Below are 24,434 nucleotides of genomic sequence, written 5' to 3'. Positions count from 1 at the left end.
TAAATCTAATCTCTCAAAACCTCAATAAAGGCTCATTTATGCTCTATGCTAAACACAGACATGAACAGAGCTTTGTGTCTGTCTTCTGCTTTACTAATGTCTCTTTTTGAGAATGGACATTATCATGTTCTCTTCTGTCGTTGCCATGTTTGATATTGCCTGAAGCTCTGAACTCTGCACTTCCCTCTGGCGGAATTGTTGCCTAACAATCATGCTCATGTAAAAATGCAAGGGAGTATGTGGGCAGTGACATTTGACAATGTTAGACATGGAAGGAACTATTTACATATGTAAAGGAAACATAAGGCCTCTAATACACCCAAACAATGTGGTTGGAGGTCAGTTAACGTATCTATCTACATGCTATACTAGTTCCATATTTCTTTTTTATAAAAACGGTAACCGTAATTAAGCAACTTTTAATTAAGTCAGACGTTTGCAACTGCAGCAATTTCTTACCTGCAGTAAACAGCAGTTATCACACTAAAGCTAACTGATGCTCAGATCAAGAACAACAGAAGATCAGTTTTTCACAATCTAAAAACTACTTAAACTAAAAAAATATTTACAGCAGTCTGAGTGAATTCTGTGTTTTTTTTTGTTTTTTTTTTGTTTTGTTTTTTTTTTTACACATTTTCTGGACTAAAAATACTAAAAAGATAACTTCTCACATTGCATGGTTTGTGTTTTGTTGCAATGCAAGCAATGTTGTGTGATATAACCCACAGTGCGTAGAAAGTTTTTCGGCATTAAAAAGAATATCCTGTACTAATGTACTTATGTACTAATATATTCAGTGCCAAACAAGGTAGAATTTGGCTGTTTTGAACAAAACTTGAAAGAGTTCACATCATAAAAATCCTGAGATGTCGCTGTAATAATATTTATGTATCAGTCGTTGATTTCAAACACTCCTACATGCAAAGGTGTGCATACAGTATTACAGGCTTAAGTGACTGGTGAGTGTAGGCAGTGTGTTGTTGAACCAGAGGTGAGATGTCAACTGGCAGCTCTCTGCCAAGCTGTTGGCTGCAGAAGTACATTAACACCAGGCTGTGAGGTAGGTAGACTGAGCAAAGGAAAGGAGAGGCGCCTGTGGGCAGTAACATGGTTGTGTGAAGGCGTAACAGCTTCAAAAAGAAATAACTTTTGAAGGAAATTATTAGCTTAATGTGAGAAAATTGTATTTTACATTTTAGTGAAGTTACATGCTTATATTTAATTATATGACTTTTTTTTTGTGGTCTATTTGAGTTATCGACTACCTTACTGCTGCAGAACTTTGCAATACATTAACTTCCCTACAAATTTACATGTGAGGTTACTGCAGGCTATATTTTACATTTAATCTTTTTTTTTAACATTTTATTTACAGTTTGGTATGCAATTTATTTAATTTCTCTTTATATTTAATTTTACAGGTGTATGATCACATGTACCAGAGTTCATAAAACACCTGAGACAGTTGCAGGCTCATTAAACGGGATGTAAATAAAAAAAATACCCTCTAGTCGCTTCATTACCTGATATAAAGGTACAATTCCCAGCAGTCTGAACAGATCAGAATGTTAGTAGCTTTCATATGATGTTATGTTCACTGATATATTTGAATGAGTTTGACAGTGCGTGTGCTGGTCTTTCTCTCTTCTTGCTCATGGCATGTTTTGTCAAAAAACTCCAGCAGATTGAATCTTGCACATTTCGGCTTATCTCCTTTTCATGGCAAGACAGTGAGAGTGATTCATATTTTCATGTATTCTTGTTGAGTTTGTTACGTTTGTTTGATATTTCTGTGCCGGTGTTTCAAACATCTTATCTTTCATTGGCAAATGTTAAAATTATGTCCAAACTTCATAACAAGCCAAACAGAATTGTTGCTATTGTCAGGGTTTGATACTATCTGACAAAAGATGCAGTTATTTGTTTTGGAAAACCCACTTTTGTTGTCAGACAAACTTTGTTTTTGGGAAAGAGCATCAATTCTGCCACTGCAGACTTAATGTTGATTCACTTTTCTGTAGTCACAACAATTCAAACAGAAAAAAACATCAATTTTTCTAAAACAAGGCTGCTAGGTCAGAATCTCCCTGTTTAACTCATTATAACTCTATTTAACCTAAAAAATTTCAGAGGGAGCATTTTAGTTTCATGACTTCAAAAGTTAATGTAGTTTTGATCTTAGTTGTTCAGAGGATTCACATGCTGGTTTTACACTGAATTAAAGAATCAGTTTTGATAAGTGATAGCCATTCATTGAAATATATTTTAAAATATTTTGCATTGGATCTGCTGTATCGCCGTCTGAAATTAGAACATTGGGATGTAGGTGTATGTTTTCATCCTGGCAACTCGGCCGTTGTGCCGTCGCAGCTCATAGTAGCTGTGTGCATGTTGTGTGCTTTGATGTCCAAGGAGAGAACTTAATGTCCTGGGAGCAGTGTGTCACTTTGGTGAGAGTAAATATACCTAACATCACCCTGAGAGCAACAGGACTCTTCTCCTGGTGACACAATATTATTCTGCTGTTCTTAACACTCTGGGGAAAACGCATAAACACACACACACAAACACGCTTTCTCCCACCAGGCTTATTTATGTGTGTGATTACAAAGGAGAGGTCCGGTCGTCCAGCCCACCTGGCATGGTGTTTGGTGCAGTGCCTCAGTGCTTTGAGAGTGATTGTGCTCTGTAAATTTTTGTTCACAGGGTGCTCATTCTGCATTCTTCTGTGTAATTCTTATGTAGGAAATCCAGATTGGTGTGTGTTTGTCTTTTCTTGGTGCCACCATGTTACTGGAAGAGCTCCCTGTTGTAGGTGCGGGTTGGTGGTTTTGTGCTTTCTGTAATGTAATTGTCCCATGTGGTTTTATGTTGCATTTCTTCAATTTACTGTACTGCTTTTACCGGCTGTTAATAAGTTTAGTGGCAGTACATGTTGTTCTGAAAATTTCAATCCCTTATCTGCAAATCATCTACATTTTACTTTACTGTTGTCAATCATTTTTAGCACACTTTTTAGAACGCACTTTTCCATCCTTCACACAGCCAGATGTTGATATTTATTTCATTGCCATGTCAAACTTGTCAGCATTTTTTTTTTGCCAAAGTTACAAGTAGTATCACATCTGCAGGTGACTGTTTAATTGTTTTCTTCCCTGAACACCATTAACACACTGTATTAAAAGTCTAATGGAACTAATGGATTGTGCTCATGTGACAAAAAGAGCCATTTACAAAGTCTTGCTGTCCAGCAGGTAAACTGGATGTGGAGGGCTGCATGACTGGATCTTGTTCTGGGATTGATGGTCCCTGTAAGCTTCTCTAGTTTTTTTTTTTTTTTTTTTTTTGGTCTTGTTCCTTCCCTCAATTTCCTGAAAAAGACATCTGTCTGTTTGCTGTAAGATAGCACTGAGCTGAGAGACCAAATTGTTAATCTTACATCATGTCCTTCTCATTCTCTATCCCACATGTGCCCCCATCTCCTCCTCTTCTTCCTCCTTCAGCTCTTCTGTACTTCTGTCCCTCTTTTCCCTCTCCCTGTTGTGTGTGCGCGCGTGTGTGTGTGTGTTCTCACTCTCTGTGTTGAACAATAACCCCAGTGTGTGTAAGCGTGCATGTGTGTCGCTCTATTTTTGGGCCATCCAAGGCCACAAAGCACTCTCCTCTCTTTTTCCCTTTCTCTCTTTTTCTGTTTCTCCCTTCTCCATCTCTGTCTGTGAATGAGAGCCTATAGAAAATGTAGGCTGTAGTGACCTCCAAGAATAGTTGAACAGCCTCCTAGGCTTACATGTTTTTGTGTGTGATGTGTGTTTAACCCTTCATAGCACTCAGGTGAAGCTGAGGGCGTGAATGTTCTTGGCTCAGCTAGGCCCTCCAGCAAGAACTATTCCTCCAAGGGAAATTAGTCCTGTCTGGATTATTCACAGCAAGCTGCTTTTCTCTAAAAGATTTGTCCCCTTCAACTAAAATTCCCTCTGCATGTTGCAGCAACAAGGCTTTGTGATTGCAAACAACATCAAACTCAAAAAAGGTTCAATTTAAATTAACCTAAAAAAAGAATCTAATCTAACTTTTTACGCACAGCTTAGTCTGACATTTCCTCTTGAATAGATATGAGCAACTAGTGAATTTGTTCAAAAACACTCTCTCTCTCTCTTATAGTTTAATTCAAATATGTTTAAATAACCTATTCTCCACACATATTAATAATAAGTAAAAACAATGCTTATAATCAGAGCAGAGATGTCATGGGGCCTTGAGTTACATTTATGTTAAACTTTTTTTAAATAATAGAAAAATCTAATAATCTTATCATGATATTTAAGGATAAGTAATTTTTTAAACCTGTAGAAGACATTTATATAAATAATTGAAAGGTTGATAGGTAATCACTATTACCTATAGGCCTCTTTAGTCCAGTGTAAGGCATTCAAGTAATTGTTTACTTGAAACTCATAATTTAATAATATGCAAGTTAAACAACCCTGCAAAACTTTTTCTGTTCACCTTTTTTCCCTTGTTAACTTTTTTCTTTTCTGTCACTTTGCTGTGTCTCTGTCTTTCTCTCTCCTGTCTTCTTTTAGTATTGGCCTAATGAATTTTTAATGGACTTGGTGGGAAGAGTCCAGACACTTTGGGATTTAGGCATATGGGCTCTGATTACCCTCCTCATCCTCTTCCTCCTGCAGAGCCCACCCTTCTCTTTCTCTCCCTCTTTTCACTCTTACTTTCTGTCTCAACCTACTAGTCTTTTATTGTCCCTCCATCCCTCCCATCCACCACTTTGGTCTTGTATTTCTGTGTTCTCTGTTCGCCCCGCTCAATGCTTCAGGCTGCTTCATTCATCAAAGATGCTGTGACAAAGACAAGGCTGAGTATGCTTGTGTATGAATGTGCTTTAGGCAAATACGGACTTCTCTTAACTTTTAGTGCTTTTACTGACTCTCGGAGCAGACTGTGACCTCACCTCTTTTGTTCACACACACACACGCATGCAGGCACACTTGCAGTGTTCATTTCCCACATCCACGCGAAAGCTGAGCAAGGTTAAACTAGTACACTGCCAGCCAATTGCCACTAATGGCTGCTCAGAGGCCCTGGCCCTGTATAAAAAGCCTGAGTCTGCAGCTCTGCTGTTAGTTTGGCACAGGTCTGTCAGTTGATTTGCTGCTGAGTCGGACTCGCAGCTCTGGGAATCTCTCCTTCTCATCTCTCTTCTCACTCTAATGCTTTGACTGACTGCCCGTCTGTCTCTGCCTCCTTCCCATCAGCTCTTGCCCTTCTTGGCACTTCAGTGCCAAGTTCGTGATCCAGTCAGTTTGAGAAAAACTTTAACACATGCTGGCTTTTAAGTGTTATAGAATAGTAGAGAAAAGTGCCATTTTTAAATGTCTTATTCTGGTCCAGCCAGCAGTTCAATACACAGATGTGCAGTCAAAGAGGCCTGTCAAACTTTTCTTGCAGGGAAAATAAATAAATAATCAAAATGCATTTTGTGCATCATGCCACTATGGTTAGACTCGTTATAACAATTTTTTAAATATTAAAGATTTTTGTCTTTTATTTCAGCTGTACAGATTGTTTATTAATGGCTCTCACATGTAATGTTGTCAAATTACTTTTAAAGTAACATGGGAAGGATGAGACAAATTAAGAATGATATTAATAGCAGTGACAGATGAATTAGATATGAACTTCAGTAAAAATTTTCACATGGGGAACTCAAATACAGCAGGCACCTACAAGCAGCAATATTGTCTTTTGGAAATGACCAAAAAGTTGTCCATGTGACCCAGTCTTTAAGATTTAATGACAAATTCTTGCTTTTAATTACACATGTGTGTCAGTGATGTTTGATGTTGAATGGAGCTGACTTGTAGAGGTAGTTTATGGACAAATGTAAGCAGATATTTAATGCTCTTTATTTAAGGGTATTCAATTCAATCTACTGCAGGTTTTGATTTTTATGCCATGATTTTAATATCAACTAAACATTAATCTCCTTCATCCTAATGTTTATTCATTGCTTCCTTCATGTCTGGATGTTCTATACAGTCTGAGTTTGATGGTGCAAAATCCTCTAGTAATTGGTGTAATACACTGACAAGATTTAGCCCCTTTTAACAAAACTAGTTCCAGTGCAGTTAAGAGCTGGAGTGTCATGTTTGTATGTGAATTTGGAAACATATTACTACTGTTTTCTGAGTACTTGCATACTCACAAGTACTCAGATCCTTATTGCTTTAAGTATTGCAAGCAAGCAAGAGACTATTGCAACCGATATAATTTTATATTTTCCCTTCCCAAACAGCAATAAGTTGTGTAAACTTTGCATACACTATGGTTCTAACACGGTTCCTACTTTCACAGCTCAACACCATCATCTCAAGTGTTCTTTCTTACTTGCTTGACTCATTTGCTTCATATCCTCAGTGCCCCTCTCCTGTTGCACTGGTAAGGAGCACACAGCACATAGCTAGAATAGCAGCAGCATTTGAAGGCTGCTCGGGGCCTGCCACCAGATCACACAGAGGAAAGAGTTATCCTCACTCCTAGAGAGGAGAAGTAGAAGAGTAGTGGGAACAAGAGAAGCATGGAGTAAAGAAGGGGACGCTAAGCAATCTGACCTGGATGACAACAGACTACCAGATGAGCTATGATCTCATCGCTCCCTTAATCCCCCTCCACCTCCCCCTGCCTTCCTTCCTTCCATCCACCCCCTCTCTCTTCTCCCACACTACCCATTGTCTCTCTTTCTCTTTACTCTCTCTCTTCCCACTCTTGTTCCCTAGCTCTCCCTCCCCCATCTCTTATTCTCCCACTTTCTTTTCTCTGTTCTTAACTTGTCCTAAAGCTCACCCCATCTCATCTTGCCGTCTTCTCTTTCACTTCAACCCCCCGTCTCTCCATCCTCCTCCTCTTCACTTTCTTTGCATTACTTTCTACCACCTGCTCCTCACTTGTCCCAACTCACAATGCACACACACACTGAAACTCGCTCTCTCTCTCTCTCACACACACACTCTTCTTGACGTACTTGCACTCTCTCTGCTGTCCCAGGGCAGAGATTAGGCGCACCCCTATCGTCAACCCTCCACACCAGTTTCTACATTATTGATGCAGACTCCATACTTATGTCTGTGTGTGTGAGTGAGACTTGTGCATTTGTGTTGTAATGGCTATCTGGTGTCTCCCCAGGGAGGGAGGGAAGGGGGAGATGAGGGAGAGTGGAGGTCAGAAAGGTTAAGTGTGGTGGTGGGGGTTATGTCATACTCTGCAGGCTCTTCTCCACTATTGCTGTCCTTCTCCCCTCCAGCTTTCACACAGACTGAACACTGGACACACACACAGATTCCAAAAATTTTCTGCTGAAATTCGCTAATCGGCCAATGAAATGGATCAGTGTGTGTGTTGTGTGTGATAGCTGATCCAGTGTGAGTATAGACAGCCCAGCCTGGGTTGGACTACTTGTGGATCAAAGGACAAAGACACCTGTTCTTTCTCTCAGCATTCCTTTAAAACATAATCCTTACCATCTCTGTCACACACATAACTCACACACTTGGTGTACACAAAATTCATGCTTCGCTACAAACTACACAATGCCCTGCCATGTGTTTGTGCAGTTGGCATAAATCAGTGGTTCCTAAACTTTTTCTGCAGAGCCCTCTTTTCATCAACAACAGTAATGTCAAGCCCACCCCACCACCTCAGTCCAACTACTGCATGCACCATGATGCTTTCGAAGAAATGCACTACGAAATAGTCTTTAGTTTTTTGACTGCTACTTTATTAACTATGGTTAAAACCATGTCAGTTGCAGAAGGAATGATCAATTCCTTTGCTATAGTGTGAAGCATTTTTAACCAGGAAACTGCAAATTACTTTAGGTCACTTAAGCTTTTGGTGAGACAGATGCTGCTTTAAAAAAACAACTCTGCTACACAAGACAGCTGAGTAGTTTATTTCTAAATTAATCAACAGGCTTTTCTTTGTGTTATGGTGAGCTGTCCTTAAGTGGCGTTGTAACTTGTTTGGATTCATACAGTCAGATGCTAATATTTTGAGACATGCAACACACTGCTCAAGCCCAGGGCAAGATGTGCCTCATCATATTTTCTTGTCTTTTTTTTTTTTTTTTTCCTTGGTTGTTAAAATCTCCGTTGTTGATTCATTATAGTTTCCCCTTTGGTACTTTCCCAAATTTGTCCATGTTTTGCTAGCAGTGCAAAAACTTTTTATTAGCTTTGCTATTTTTTAGGGATCAGATTCACTTAGTTATTTAAAGGGTAAATTTTTTTCTTAGCTTTGTTGGTATTTCTTTTATGTTTTTTTTTTTTTTATGGATCTTTTAACTTGTACGTTCTGTGAGCCGTTCCGTCGAAGAAAAATGTCCACTGCTCTGCAATGGACAATAACTTTTTTCTAAGCCTAAGTCTAATGTGTGCATCTTTATTGCAAACTGATCTTGTAGACATCTGGTCTAGGTTTGAGTTTCCATCTAGTGTTTGAGCTTTGGCTAATTTTTAACATTATAGTTATTTATATGCAGACAGTTGCACCAGACACACACAGTCATCTAAAGTTGGCCACTGAGCAGCTTCAGTGAAGCAGCTGTCTTGTTTGAAGTCACACACAAGACTTGGTGGTTAAGATGTGTCAGCACTATTCATTTATACATTTCACCCAGATGTACTTTTTTTTTGTTTTTTGTTTTTGGATGGGAGGGTTAATGTATATTTCCAGAAGCATGATCAGCGGAGCTGTATGTTTATGCCAAATCTAACCCATTGACCCTGTGACTGTAGTTCACTTTTTGTTTGATCACATCACAAAAAATATCTGAATGTTTGCAAGAGAGAGAAGTATGAGAATGTTAAGAGAAAAAGGAAACAAGTGGCATTGTCATTTGCATCTTAACAGCCACCTACACATTTATGGCTGGAAAATCTGAGAAATTACTGACATAGTTTGCCATTTCTTGCTGTTTCTGCATTCATGGTCATTTCAGACATCGTAATGTTTGTTAAAGTGAGCAATTTGTAGCCTGAATAAAGTAGTTCCCTGCACATCTGCTGCAGGCCTCCTACTGTCTGAATAATATGTAGATCTGATATAACTGTATGAGATTAGGAAAATGTGTAGGCATCTCATACATAGTTTGAGTGATATTAAGGAATCTTTATTTTCTATAGCAAAATGACTTGAGTAGGTTGGAATGATTCATTGACCATGTTTTCACAAATGCATCACTGTGGAGGAAATGGAGCCCAGCCCATTTTCACTAAAAACTGAAAACTTTAATGAGTTTTTACCCAGCTTGATGAAAGACTTCAGCAGCAGTACTTGTATAGCATTTATAAATATCTGTCCAGTATCCTATTAACATTATTCAGTGTTATGCAATACTGGCTAAATGGTGAGGTCATTGCAGAAGAGATTATGAGTGCTATCCCTCTCTGCTTCAAGCTGTCATCCAGGGAATCTGTTGACATGCCCGGACATCCATAATCTAATGTTTCTGACCCCTTGGTCTCAAGCCCAGCCTGTCTCACTCTTTCTGCTGCCATTTGCATGATGTGTTGTTTCATACAGCAAAAAGTGACTTTCTTCTAGCTTTATTCTTCATACATACGGGGTGTAAAAATAGCTGTGTGGAGTGTTTGACAATAATTTGTAATAATTGCTGTCAAAGTGTTGATTTAACTGTACAATGATATTTGAGGTTGTAGTTTCATTAGAGTTCATTACAGTTTTGAACGTTTTTAATATTCTTCTTCTAAATATGTAAATAAAATTAACAGAATTTCAGAAACTGTTCTTATAAATCATATTTAGAGTTGTGTAGCACACTGTATGCTAGCGTTCAGCAGTACTGGTATTGTACTGTGGTTTATTACGTAAGAGTAATATCATTTTTCTAGTCCATTCAGTGTGATGTGTTCATTTTTGTATTGTTTGCACCAAACTGATTTTCAATACATGTCCCACATAATTAGATGTAAGCAGGGTGGATGCTTTTTCTTTTATGAGCCACCGTTCTTGTTTATACTTCTGTCAGTGTTATCAGGGTGACTGTTGATAAAATTAAATCCAGTTGAGTCAAAATTTGGCAAAAGCCTAAACTGTAATAGTCTGTTTTTCTTAGTTGTGTCAAATTTATTGACCACCCAGGCAACAGAATGTTAGTGGGAGACTTTCACAAACATTTCCAAACACAGGCACTGGCACACAGACTGTTTCAAGCTCATGCATTTGGGCTCACACATGAAAACAGTCATATACCAACACCCACACTCTCATTCTGCATCTTCAACTTTACGTTTTCTTCAAACAGAGGGTGGAGAGAAAGAGAGATGGAGGGATAGACATGAGAGATGACTGGCCATGTTGTTTTCCTCTGGTCAGGGGAAAGAGTGACTGCATGGGAGGGGAAATAGGTGGAGGAGAGGTGGAAAGGTTTTTCGTGCACTGAGCTGTTCCATGAAGCCCACTTACACTTCAACTTTCTGTTGTAGTTTCTGTGTGTGTGTGTGCGTTTCCTGTGAAAGATCTGTGGTGAGGCGGTGACCTAATGTCAGTAGAGGAAAGTGATTTAAACAAAAACCTTTGACAGTCAGCATCCTGAGTTTTGACAAGTTGAGAGACAGTTACAGCAATTTTAATGCCAGTGTTTGTCAATATTTTTTCTACCCCTTGTCTAACTATTTAGTGAATCAAATTGTCCATTACAAAAGGAATGGCCTGAGAATAACCAAATTATTGAATAAGAATGAAAGAAAACTACTGAAAAAAAGTCAGGGAATGATGAAGACCGCTCTGTGCATCGTAAAGAGTGAATGAGGACAGTCTATCTGTGATTTATACTCTGCCAGAAGCCCATAATCCTCTCATCTCTTTTAGAACAGTAACCTGAAATGGCTTTGACTGCTGATCCCTAATTGTAATCTTGATCTATTTCTTTGCCTTCCATTTAAAGTTTTTAAAATACTCTACAGAGACGGAAGTGACTCATCTCATGCTCTTGAGTTGCTTGTCCCTCAAGTAGAGGTCATACAGAAGCTTCATGTTTTTGCTTTGAGCTACTTTTTCACTGTTCCTGGTTGTTTTCTTTGACTCCAGCTGACCCTCAAATGTCTTCCTCCATCTATTGCAGGGTTTGCCTTTCCAGAATGGGCATACAAGCCCGAGTCGAGCCCTGGGTCCAGACAAATCCAGCTGTGGCACTTCATCTTGGAGCTGCTAAGGAAAGAGGAGTATCATGATGTCATCGCGTGGCAGGGGGACTATGGCGAGTTCGTCATCAAGGATCCAGATGAAGTAGCTCGGCTTTGGGGGGCCAGGAAGTGTAAACCTCAGATGAACTATGATAAGCTCAGCAGGGCACTGAGGTAGGTTGACAGAGAACTGAAAATAATTTTTTCTGAGTTTTTGTGGGAGTGAATAATCATTCTGAGTTACTTTAAATATATTATATACTTATTATACATAAATATTAACTATAAAACAAAATGAGATGTTCTCCAAAAGACCAAATTGTACTGCAGTGGCGTAATCATGATTATAAGAAAATTCTGAAGCCTTTAAAAGCTGGTATACCAATCTAAATATTTATTGTATTATCAGCTTGGAGTTGTGTTGATTGTAGATGACTATTATGCTTCCTGTGGTTGTTCTCCATCACCACTTGAGCAGCAGAAATCAAGTATCTTTGAGGAGTGATCCACTGGTTGTCAAGATATGAAATGTCATCCTTTTGGTGCAGTGCAAAACGACACACGCCCCCTACTCTTGAGTGCGAGAGCAAAATCACCAGCATCAGCTACACCATGGCCGATCGCACGCAAACGCCGCACGAGCATAAATCCGCCTGTAATGGACAAGAGCTGAAGTTCTTTTTCCTTGGCACCCAGACTGAGAGATATTTTTAGTGGGCCCAGAAGTACCTGCTGTCGTGGCTTACTCCATTAAGTGTTTTTCGCAAGAATATCGAGAAAACATTAACACAAACTCTGAGCCACAGCAGCTTTTTTTTCTAGATTTGTGACTATTTATATATATATATATATATATATATATATATATATATATATATATATACTATAAACAGTACTTTATAGTGTGTGTATATATATATATATATATATATATATATATATATATATATATATATATATATATATACTATAAACAGTACTTTATACTTTGTCAATAAAAAGGCTTTGTAGTTTACATGTAAACAATTTCATAGCAGTTTAATCTATACAATGAAACTGTTTGTAGCCATAATAAAATTGAATATTGCAGTAAATCACAGAAATCCTATGTCCATTGAGAAGTCCCATCAGCTGATCCCAGTTGTAAGCTTCATTCAGTGTCTTGTCTTTCCGGCTTGCTGCGTACAAACAAAGTGAGCCAAGATTGGGCTAAGCACTTTAAAGAAAGCCACAAAGGCCAAAGGGAAATGTATTGGACTGCTTAATTTAGGGTTTGGCAGAGCTTTTGTGCAATGGTTTGTCGGTGAGATTAAGATAACTTCTGTTACAGATGGGGTCTCATGAGGACAGTGAGCATTAACTACTTATGTTTGCCCACATGTAACAAAAATATTCAGGCTCGCAATCTGGATTTAGTACTCCTAAATTAGATAGAAAAAGAATATAGATGGTACGCTTGTGGCCAGGCTATGTATTTATAGCATGTCCATTCTCTGGAGCTGTGGCAGATTTGGAGCTTAGGCTTCAGTTAGTGCTTATATATAGTGTGTCTTAGTGCCGTCTGATGGACCGGTCTTAGAAGCTGATTATCAGCAAGTTTTCTGCACAGTACTGTTATTTCTCACTCTTGTGCTCTCATCTACCTTTTTATAACCAGGTTGTCTTTCTCTTTGTCTATAAATTGAGTCACTTTAGGATTAGACTGAGAAAGACAGTCAACACATCGATACAGGTGCATGTTGCCACCTGATTTGACATCAGACCTGGCGTCACCCCTTCACTGCAACAGACACGATAAATAAATCTTCTCAAGTCACAGAAATAGTAATGTGGCAAGGCGATTATTGGCTCAAAAGATTGTCAAAGTTATAGGAGAGGCACACGATCACACATGTGCATGGTAACAGTCCCCATATGGAGCAAACTGTTGGAGCACAGGCCACCTTGTGCCCCTCATATGGAGAAAACCTGGAGCCTGCTAATAATGGAGACCACAGTCAGCATGTGGCAATTAGCCTACACACACATGCACATCAACATGAAAAGGCGTGCTTGTTTTGAAGTGCTCTTTTTATTACTTAGCCTTTGTAATTATTATTTTTACTCCTATGTTCTTATTCTTTCCTGTCTGCCATGCACATGGTGGAAATTCCCTTAATCAGGCCTGCTGTATTGTGAGTGGACATGTGCGTATGTGTTGGCTTTCCGTTCAGGGGACACAGCCTCGTCCCTTGCGTCATCCTGGCCTCCCGCTCCCACGGCTGCTGTGAAATTCCCACTCCTGTTGAGAGGATTACACTCATACTGTGCGGGTGTGTGTTTATGTAAAAAAAAATGTGTGTGTGTGTAATGGTGCTGGAGGTTAAAAAGTTGGATCATCTTGTTTGTTTATTCATTAATTTTTTTAATGTACTGTGTCAGTACGCTAAAGATGTAAAAAGAAAAACAAAAGCTGAGGATATTTAATGCTGGTAACTGTTGTCCAAGTGTGTCAGATAACCCTACCCTTGATGTTATGCGCCACCGATTTGCTCTGATGAGCAAAGAGGGTGCAGGAAATAAAGCCTGTTGCAATCATGTATTGCAGAGTGCTGGCCTAATGAGTGTAATCATGCTAAGAGGTCCCAGCTTCTTTAGACCTTCAGGCCTCTGTGCCAGCCAGTCATCAGCCAACATTGGCTTTAACGCGATGGTCAGAGGTCAGGGCGACTGCCACGCACAGCTGGCAGAGATTAACAACACAGCACATGTGCTCATTCACATACACAAATGCCCCATTGTACAGACTCTTACCTAAGCAGGCTTGCTTACACACATGTTTGCATTTGCTTCATTTCCAGTATTCATTTAATTTGTGGGCCACCATGGCTGGAAATGCCATCACAGATAAACACATAAAAAAACTCATTGTTTTATTACCTTTTATTACCTTCAAAGCAGGTACTTTATATAATATCCTCTTTTTATAAACTGGTGGTGCCAAGGTAGATTGTGCAATAACACTTATAGTTTTTTTTATTTCTTTATAAAATGGATACACTGAAACTGGTTCTGATATACATTTATTCATAACCCTGATGGCCACATTTACACAAGAATACTGCAGCATAAGCAAAGCGTTACTCATCTAGCTAGCTGGACCTGTTTATAGGTCAGAGGTCATCTATCTAAAGCAGAACATTGTATGGAAACACCTAGGGCCAAAGAGAAAGTGCAGAGGGAGCACCCAGGGACAGTACCGCTGAATGACTTAGTGTCCATCATATGCGTATGTACATTGTCTTCCTATTGTCTGTATCTGCAGCATGTATGTGTTCAGCTTACATGAGGTCAGTGTGTATCTCTTTGTCCCGCAGTGAATGAGGCCTCTATTTTCTGTGAGGGTGGAAAGAGCATGAGCTCCATACACACACCCATACACATTCACACAAGGAACACTGTATTTACACCTCTGGAGCATGTGACTGGCCCATTCGGACCGTGACTTGATACTCATTTTCTCGCAACAACACACACACTCACACGTATATATTCTCAGCCCACTGTGGACACACATACACAGAGCATGCAACATCTCTACAAATCAGACCTTAAACCACGACCAACCTGCCCAGCCCACATAAACATATCTAATTTCCTTTTTGACTCTGTAAACACGTCAAAACTGGCCTTTTCCTCAAAGGGTTTTTACCTCTGAAACGTGTATACATAAACACACCTGAGCACGAGCAGCTGGTGTGTGTTTGTGTGTTGAGGTCGATCTGGCTGGGTTGTGTGTGTAACAGCCAATGCTGACGAAAGAGGCAGAAAATAAACATGGGACGCATGGGGAGTATTGTAATCCCAACTTCCTGTCACAGTCAGCCCCTATTTACAGCCCAACAATGGGCAAGGCACAGGCTGTGCACGCACATGCAAGCAGCCTGGCACAATTCATTTTTACTGCTGTAATTCGTGTGTATGGCATAAATGATTAGTGAGCTTATAGAGATATCATATTAAAGGTTCACACAAAAAAGTTAACCACAGTGGGTATCTATAAAGTCAGGTTTTGTTTTCTTTTATGTTTACTTGTAGTAACCAGTCATCTGTCTATATCAGTAATTATTTGTGTTTACAACTAGTCTGATGTTGTATCCTGATATTTCCTGCTTTAGATCTCATATAGTACCAACGATCAATTTGCACTCACAAAGGTAGTTGCAGAGATATGACACCATGGAATCAGAGGCAGCAAAAATGGTTGTATAGGTTGCATAATTGTGCAAGTAGAAGCTTAAATAATGGCTCATCCTCATTATTACCCTATTGGACCTATTTTTAGCAGTGATGGTCATATCTGAGCAATGACATGAGATTGATGTCACGTCACTACAGCTAACGATCCTAGTTGCAAGAGTGCTGTTTTTAAAGTTAAAGATGTCAAAAGCAGTTTCCCAAAAATAAATACTTCATTGTCCTTGTTCGTTTAAGTTCTTTTTCTAGTTGTTTACTTGTTAAGAAAGAAACACAGAATACAAAACATATTTATTAATGCTTTTGAACAGAATTTAAAAGCAGGTTTTAAGCCCTATATGTTCATCTATTGCAATTCAGATCCTTTCCTCTCTGCTTTGAGTATTACCTCCTGGAACCCAACATGTTTGTATAATTGCAAACTTAATCCCTGGCCTAGAATCTTTCACAGTAACAACTGAGTTGATATAAGGACTCCCCTTTGTCTCTAAATCCACGCTCTCACTGATTGTTCAACCTATGCTTTTTGGTTAAATGGGGAGTGGGTTGACGTTGAACAAGAGAAACAAGTGGGGGGGGTTCACACGTGCGGCCATGTTTTTGAGTATATCTGAACAAGGTGGCATGGGATGCAGTGGCAGTGCATGTGTGTGTGCATGCGATGCGAGTGCGGTGAGCAGCTAAACGCAGGCACTCAAAGAATCTCTTTCTTCTCTTTTGAAGTGAGTTCAAATGCTCTTCAAAGACTGTCTGCCCGTGTGATGGCACAGGAAAGGGGGGGTGGGGGGGACTGCATGGAGAAAGACTGCATGACCATGTGCCTTAAACATGGTCTCAGCTGCTGGAAAAGTGTTGTGTGTTTCTCTGCATTCTCTGCATTTCAGCATTTTGAGTAGTAGTTCTGGGTATATTGCCACAGATTACCTGGTTAAGTGTAGTAGCATTGGACATTGTTGCAGGTTGTTTATTTGTATGCTACTCACTAGCAATTAACAAGATAGTCAAGGAGGCAGTGTCATGTAATTTCAGCATTAGGATTAGATGGTTTTAATAAAGTAGCAACAAGTTGGTTTCAGTCTGTATTAATATTGCATCCTCATGTTGGCCCTAGCACAGCTTGTTGACTTTTCTATCATCAGCTAATTCGATTGCACTCCTGTTGTGGTTTTAATTCTGCTTGACTTCCTGCCCGTCTCTTTCCCGCCCCTCGCTCCCTACTGCCTCTCTCCCCTCCTTCCCAGCCCTGGTGAGTGTCTCCCCTTGAGCAGAAATTACAAGCTGCTTTATGCCTGGCGTAAACAATGTTTTCAACAGTGCAGCCCTGTCCTGTCTCTTGCTGCCTCTCTCCTTCGCTCTCCCATCGCCTCAGGGGATGAGTGAAGAGAGTTGGGGATGAAGAGAAGGCGGGTGCTGGATGAGAGAAAGTGGGAGACACGGGGGGGAGGGGGATAAAGGTTGAAGGGGGGTGGTGAAGAGAACAAGTGAAAAAGAGCAACAGTCTGTTCCCAGAGAAAAAAAGTCCAACAAGTCTGTGTAATAAGCATAATAAGAGGGGGCGAAGAGGTGACACCTCCCTATGACAAACACAGACACTTGCATGTGCACACATGCCGCTATCTAGATAACCACCATTCAGCGTAATGATAGTCAATGGGCTCAGTTTAACTCAACAATACCCACATACCTTTAAGACCCTATCTTTGCCAACACTCATCATTTAACTTAACAAAAAGAAAAGTAAAGTCTAAAGCTAGAAAAGCAGCTGAGACAATGGTAAAAGTGCAGTCTGGTCTGAATCTCAAATGTAATAGTCAGAGGTACTGGTGTACAGATAGGTGGTCATTTTGGCAAAAGCTTTTTCTCTTCCCTGGTTGACAAACACATAATTTTTCCTCTTCTGTTGCTTTTTAATCTCTTCTTTTCTGCACACGGCGTCTCGGTGTGTGATGGTTGGCAATGAGGGATATAAAGGTTACATAAAGTAGATGTGGATCTGGGTAAGAAAGCAGAGATGTTACATAAAGAGCTGTAGCTGGACAAAGGTTAATAAAAATGGAGCCTTGTACTGTAGGCAGGAACCATGAGAGAGAGAGAAAGCTGGGGAAAAAAAAGAGAGAATGGCCATTACATAAACAGATAAAGATGGGCTGAATTATTGGTGGCTCTGCTTTGCTGTTACATAAAGAGATGGCTCCATCTAGCAAAATGAAAGACAGAATGTGCTGTTGAGTGTGACACCACTGTGACAACATCTGATTTTTAATTTAATAGCAGACTCTCTTATACCCAGATACCAAAAATCCAAAAGCCCCATACCTGTTAAACATCCAATGAACTACGCACACACCCTCATGTCCTGAGAATCCATGCAGACGTGAAATACCCTAACTTTCGGCTGCAGCAGTAACACTGCTTGCACTCACCGCTGATCTCTTTTAAGTTTTTGTTTATCCCAACACAGCATCTCCTTGCTGGCCCACAGCTCAGTCCATCCTCTGTTTCTCATCTGTCTGTTTTCTCTCATCCCCTTTTCTCCCTTGCTTTCCGCCTCCCTCTTCTTCTTTCTGGGTCTGCTTTGTGCAAATGTCATACAACATTTGCACAAAGGGGGTGGGGGGCACATGAAAGACTTGTGCTTATTACAGTGTGTGCAAGCACATCTGTCACAGTATAGGGTTAGGGTAACCCTGACAATGGTTTCATTGAAATTCTTCTTTAAACTGAAACCCACTTTTTAAAATGTTTTGTGAAAAGATCAGTGTTTAAATTTGTTGATAGTATAAAGAATATATATATTTTATTTTATTTTTGTGATGTATTGCCTGTCGCCTTTTATCAGTGAACATTTTTTACTTACTGTCTGTTTCATGCATTTTTACAGATATTACTACAACAAGAGGATCCTTCATAAGACCAAAGGGAAGAGGTTCACCTACAAGTTCAACTTCAACAAACTGGTTTTAGTCAACTACCCCTTCATCGACATGGGCTCCACTGGTAAGTCTGTACGGACTAGCGCATTGTGTTTGGATGCTTAAATATCTCATAATCCTACAAAAGGATGGCATGATTACACAGGATTACACCAGAAAACATGGTATATTATTTCTGAGAATTCTACCCCTCTCGCTCTCTATTTTTCATCTTGCCTCTCTGTCCTTAACATCTCCAGGAAGCAGTGTTCCTCAGAGTGCCCCTCCCGTCCCGACTGGTGCTGGGACCCATTTCCGCTTCCCTCCTTCCACGCCTTCTGAGGTCCTTTCCCCCAATGAGGATCTGCGCAGCCCCGGGGGCATGTTCAGCTCGGTGGCACGCCGGATAGGACGCGGCTCTGTCAGTGATTGCAGCGATGGCACCTCTGTGAATTCAGAGATTGAGGAGGGTAACACGGGAGCAGGAGAGGAGAGGGTAGAGAGAGGTGTGACCGGAGGAGGGGGAGGACCTGGTGGTGGAGGAGGATACCGGAGTATCATTCATCCCCGTCTGTCTCATGAGACCCTGTTCCGCATGTATGGAGGGCCAGGTAATCCTGCTGGTCACCCAGGATCCCGAGGCCCCGCAGGACATCGTATCCATCAGGAGCCCCTGTCACCCTTCCCTGTCTCACCTCTGCCAGGGCCTGGAGGGGCCAACCTCCTTGCTCCTCCTCTGTCCCCAGCACTCTCCATGACCCCAACATCTCACCTTCCTTACACTCCCTCACCCACTCTATCACCGATGTTGGGCTCGCACTTCTCCTTCAACCCAGAAGACATGAAGCGCTACTTGCAGGCTCACACCCAGTCTGTGTACAACTACGGCCTCAGTCCCAGAGCTTTCCTCCAGTACCCCAACATCGTAATCCCTCAGCCCCACCGGCCAGCCACAGACAAAGCCTGTCTCACAGCAGATAGAGGAGCTGCCGAGAGAGCTGAAAGAGCCGCGGCCGGGAGCGGGGAGAGAGGAGGAGAGCGGCACCATCATCCATCTCTGGCTCACTCTGCTCACCATCATCCGCATCCTCCTCACTCTGCCCACCCTCACCCTCTTTCCCATCATATGCATCACCCACTTCACCTGGGTGAGGAGCCCCCACACATGTCACCCTTTAAGTTCAAGCTTCAGCCACCTCCACTGGGAAGAAAGCAGAGAGAAGGGCAAAGCCAAAGTAAACCCAGGCAGAGCTCACTGTCCTCAGGCTCAGGATCCGGGTCCATGTCCTCTACCTCTGGCCTGGGCTCCTCACTATCATTCGGCAGTGATTTGAGCTCAGCTAGCGGATCTGGAGTCATCTCTGCCTCCTCCTCTACGCAGTCCCTTAACAGTGCAGGACTCCCTAAAATAAAGGTAAGCAGGACCCACAATGATCAAAGTAGTTCAACTACAGTTTTATCAACTTTCTTTTTGCATTCATTGTTTCTGCTTTCTATCTGACTATTTAGGTGGAGCCCATCTCTGATATAGAGTCAGAAGAAGAAGTGGAGGTGACAGACATCAGTGATGAAGACCCAGATGAAAGAGACAATGACTTAGGGCTGTTCTCCCCTCTCCACCCCAGACGATCTGACCATCGCCACCACCATCACCACCTTGCTAACGGCACAGCCACCACCCATCACCAACCGCACCCTGATGAAGATCTGGATGAGGACGTCTTCAAAGCCCCCGCTCCTCCTCCTCCTGGCCTGCCGTTCTTCACCTCACAGCACATACACTCCACTGCACATCGCGAGATGCCCACCCTCAAAAGTGAGCCTGTAGAGCCAGGAGAGAGCAACAACCCCCCATCCCAGATGGGCTCAGCAGGTTCAACACAGACCAAATGCATCCCCCTCAAACTACGCTTCAAGAGGCGCTGGAGCGAAGACCAGCGCATGGAAGCCTCGCAGGAGGAGTCGGATGACAAAAAAGTACGACCGGAGGAGGAGAGGGAAAGGGAGAGGCAAAGTAATGGATGCATGGAGATGGAGGAGGATGGGGCAGGCAGCAGAGAAGGGGACAGTCCTTCTCCGCTGGTGTACGAGGGCTCTTTAGCAGCACCGCTGGCTTCACATCAGAGGGTGAGCGCCGAGCTGCATCGTGCCACTGCACAGCTTTCTCTAGAGAATAAAGACTGCTGATGAGAGCCTCAGCTCAAACACTACTGCTCCAGCAGTAAAGGAGGTGATGCAGGAGTATGTAAATGGTTCCTCTGTAATCCCTCTCCCACACTGACAAACTAGATTCCTGAAACCTCTAGTGACCTGAGAGCAGAGTCCAACATACACACTCATGAAACTGACACCTCAAAGACAGCCTCATTCTTGTGTCAGACCCACCGTCAATCCTGGATCAGGGCTCCTCTGGGAGACATCTGTAGGGAGAAGGCCTCACTCAGACTCAGCCACACAGACTGTAAAAATCTCCTCCCACTTGGCCAGTGAAGCTCCAGATTGCCCTGCTCCAGTAGCACAGCTCCCACCTTCAGGGCCCCGTTAGTAGGATCAGCAAGCCAGTCATTTCTTTCCTCAGGAGACACATATACTACTTTTCCTACAGGATGACGGGACATTAAGTGCCTGTATCTAACCCTGAGAGTGACGTGGAAGAGTGCATAGGGAGGAGGAAATGACTATATTAAATATAAAAATAAATGACTAGGATAGAAAGGAAAGTGTCTCAGACTGATGAGTGGGGCTGTTGGGTGTTGTCTGACTTAAACCTGGCCCACTCCACTCAGGGAAGCCTATTGCTGTATGTTTATTGGATCCATGCACACAGAAAAACAACCCAGCCAACAGTGAATGGGACTTTGGGGAGATTATGGACACTAAACAGTGTTCACTGCTACGCAAGCCCATGCACATACACAAACCATAAATACACACATAGACTTTGACTCTCTGGTATACTGACTTTTCTATAACCTCCCTTTTCTCCTGTCCTGCCCCTCTTTCTCTTGCGGACCACCTCTGGAATTAACACTTCAGACTCAGAAATGATTTAGACTCTTTAGGGGGGGTGTGAGGAGAGGATAAGGGAAGGATGAAGAGCTGCTGTTAGGAACCACGAGGACAAGTTTGCGGGGCTTGAGCAACTGTTTAATACCCTTCTTACCTCACCTAACATGGCTTGTACACTGAAAAGACTTTTCTCATGTCTCAGCAGCAGAAACCCCTAGTTCACCAGCTAGAGATCGTCTAACAATCATAGTGTTTAACTAAACCAGCAAAACCACACACTTACACTTGCACAGCACTGCCTTCAGCTCATAAACGTGCTCCCTCTCCTCTTGACTGGACCTCCAATTCTCCACGCACACACTGCCGCTGTACGCCTTCTTTTTAAAGCCTGCACAATGGTGCAAACTGAACTCCAATAACATGCAGATTATATCATTATATATTCTAAAATAAATGATTTAAAAGAGTTAAATTTTAAAAGAACCTTAGCATTTTGATGATTTGATTGATTCAGGGTTTTTCCTTTTCGTAAGTGGATTATTTCGTGCAGTAAGACTTGTCATGCCACTCACTGTTGTCTTGTGGGTGGGCGGGCAGAACAGGGAGAGGTAGGAGGTTTCTTGTATATTTGCTTCATAGATAAACAAACCTCAGGTCAGTCCACCAGAGGAAGACCAGCAAGACAAAATATCAGGACTCAAACAGACTGCTAATGATTCAGACGTGCAGTTCACTCTGTTGCTCACTTCATATGTAGGAGCTCGCCCTTTCAGCACGCGGCACTCTGCTCTTTCCTGTCTGCAGTCTCGCTCAGCTCAGCAGGGTTCTCACTGGTTTGAGCTGTCCTGGCTCCGGGCCACCTCTCCCGGCTGTCTGTGTATTTGTGTGTGTGCACGCTCAGTCAGCTCATGGGTTATTAGTGAAGTAGTAATCCTGTACTGTCATAGTCTAGTTAGTGCTCCAAAGTTCAGCGAAGCTCCAATGGAAAGCACAGAGAAGGGGTAAATCATAACTGTCTGGAAGAGCTGAATATTAGAGATCCTGTAATGCCCCCCCTCCATCAATCTATGCACATCCACACACACAAACAGATGAACATGTTTGTGACATGTTTTAACATCCTGCAGTCGCAGCTCATTAACATCTGATTGGTTAACTGAGCCGTGTTGCAGGCGGCCTGTCCCCGCCTGGCCAGTGACAAGGAGGATCTAATAGCAGCAAACTGTGGGATAGATGGCCTCCAGGTCGTCTGTGCCTGTCAGCTGATCGAATTTCCTCATCAGACCCCCCCACCCTGTCTGGACCAGAGCATGTCACAACATGCACACACATAAACACACAGTCACACCCACCAGGCCTTGTGTCTGTATTGAAACTGACAGCTGCCTTACTACTACTTTCCATATCTTAGCAGCAGATAAGACACCAGTCTTAGCTGCTCTGCGCTCTCTTTCCTCATACTGCTGAACTTTTCCTCACTCTGTTTCAAGCGTTTGTCTGACTTCCCGTAAACTGCAGCGTGATCTGACTCAGTCATGATATTGCAGGGTAAAAAGATTAAATGGAGTCAGATTGAAACACAAACGCTCTCTCGTGCTGTTACAGTTAAAGAATAAAAAAAAAAAACAGCACAGATACATTCTCTATCAAAAGAAAAAAGGTTTATTCGTTTATTTTTATTATGTCAATACTGCTATTGATTATTGTTGTTATTGGGTTATTGACCTCTCCACTTGGCATTACCATTCTTATTCCATGGCTGTTCGCTGTTGCTTTTCACGTTGTGTACATCAGTTTGGATGATGTGAAATGCCCTCAAACTCCATTCCCTGTTTTAAACCCTCCAGAACCAGAAACCCTCTCCCGTCTATAGTTTTCACAAATGTAATATAACTGAAATGTGTAACATTAATTATGATGCTGACAGAGAAATAACACCTGGGATTGAGCAGGAAGGGCTGCGGTGGAGGATTTTATTTAGGGGGGGTTACTTTTTTCCTTTTTTCTTTTTTTTCTTTTTTTTTTTTTTTGTCCTGTATTGTAAATCTTATTTTATAATTTGGCTTTTTTTCTCTCTCACTCTTGTATATGATTTCATTTGTTAATGGGAGGGTGGTGTATCATTTTAAAAGAAAAAAAATTGTGTTTTACTGTGTAAAGATCTATCTTCTCCCTCTTTAAGTCTGTTCTTTCACCTCCTCTCCTCTGAGTGTTTACATAACACTCGAGAGGCGAGAGAAAAGTTAATACCATGATGTAACATTAAATTTCTCCACTTCTTTCGTGTTTTTTTTTTTCCCCCAAACTTGTAATTAAGCTGTAATCAGGGTTATTTAAAACCATTTAAAACCCAATATGAATATCAGTTTGTTTGTGTTTGTTCTTTTTCCACACATCCATATTCATTAATGGCACATAATCAGACATTAGAGTTTTATTACCAGGTTATTTGTAAACAAAGAGATTAACTCCTGACATTTTGTCTCAATAATAATCTTGCTGTTGTACATAGATGAGGACATTAAATGTTTAAAGATTGTAATGAATGCAAACTTATGCTAAAAACCACATCCGACAACCAGTCTGCATTGATTGAAGTGAATTTGTTAAAACACAAGTTAGATTTATTTTGCTTATTTGTATTCTACAGAAAATTGATTGCAGAAGATTGGTAGCAGACACATGCTGAAAATGTGTTATTGTAACCATGATTAATTAATCATACCGAGTGAAGAGGAAAGGCTCCGTTTTCTTCCACAAGGTTACACAGTTTCACAAGATCCCAAGCAGGTAAGATGTTTGAGTCTTGGATGAAGTGCAGCGGTTCATCTGTAGATTTATTCTATCTCCTTATGTATCCCTGGGCTGACTTCATGATGATGTGAGCCAGATTGTGTTTGGCACACATCATCTGTGGACAGATGAGGATACCAACAGTTCTGCGTATGTTTGATCAAAATCATGAGGAGTGAATTTACGATTGATCAGATGCGTTGCTGATTGTATCAGAGAATGGATATTAAATTTTAAAGGATGTTGCAACATCTAGTAGCACCACTGC

General features: G+C 41.4%; 1 protein-coding gene across 1 annotated transcript in view; it reads left to right on the top strand.

The window, feature by feature from the left end:
- Nucleotides 1-23,738, top strand: part of erfl3 (Ets2 repressor factor like 3) — a 44,713-nt gene extending 20,975 nt beyond the window's left edge. The window contains exons 2-5 of the mRNA XM_041988539.1: nucleotides 11,156-11,390; nucleotides 18,334-18,449; nucleotides 18,625-19,778; nucleotides 19,874-23,738. Coding sequence (XP_041844473.1) covers nucleotides 11,156-11,390; nucleotides 18,334-18,449; nucleotides 18,625-19,778; nucleotides 19,874-20,551 — 2,183 coding nt within the window. The 3' untranslated portion in view covers nucleotides 20,552-23,738. The remainder of the gene's footprint in view (nucleotides 1-11,155; nucleotides 11,391-18,333; nucleotides 18,450-18,624; nucleotides 19,779-19,873) is intronic.
- The last annotated feature ends 696 nt before the right edge of the window (nucleotides 23,739-24,434 follow it).

This window comes from Melanotaenia boesemani, chromosome 6 (assembly GCF_017639745.1).
Source record: "Melanotaenia boesemani isolate fMelBoe1 chromosome 6, fMelBoe1.pri, whole genome shotgun sequence".
NCBI lineage: Eukaryota > Metazoa > Chordata > Actinopteri > Atheriniformes > Melanotaeniidae > Melanotaenia > Melanotaenia boesemani.
Note: the sequence above shows the minus strand (reverse complement) of the source record. Positions and strands in the feature narration are given on the sequence as shown.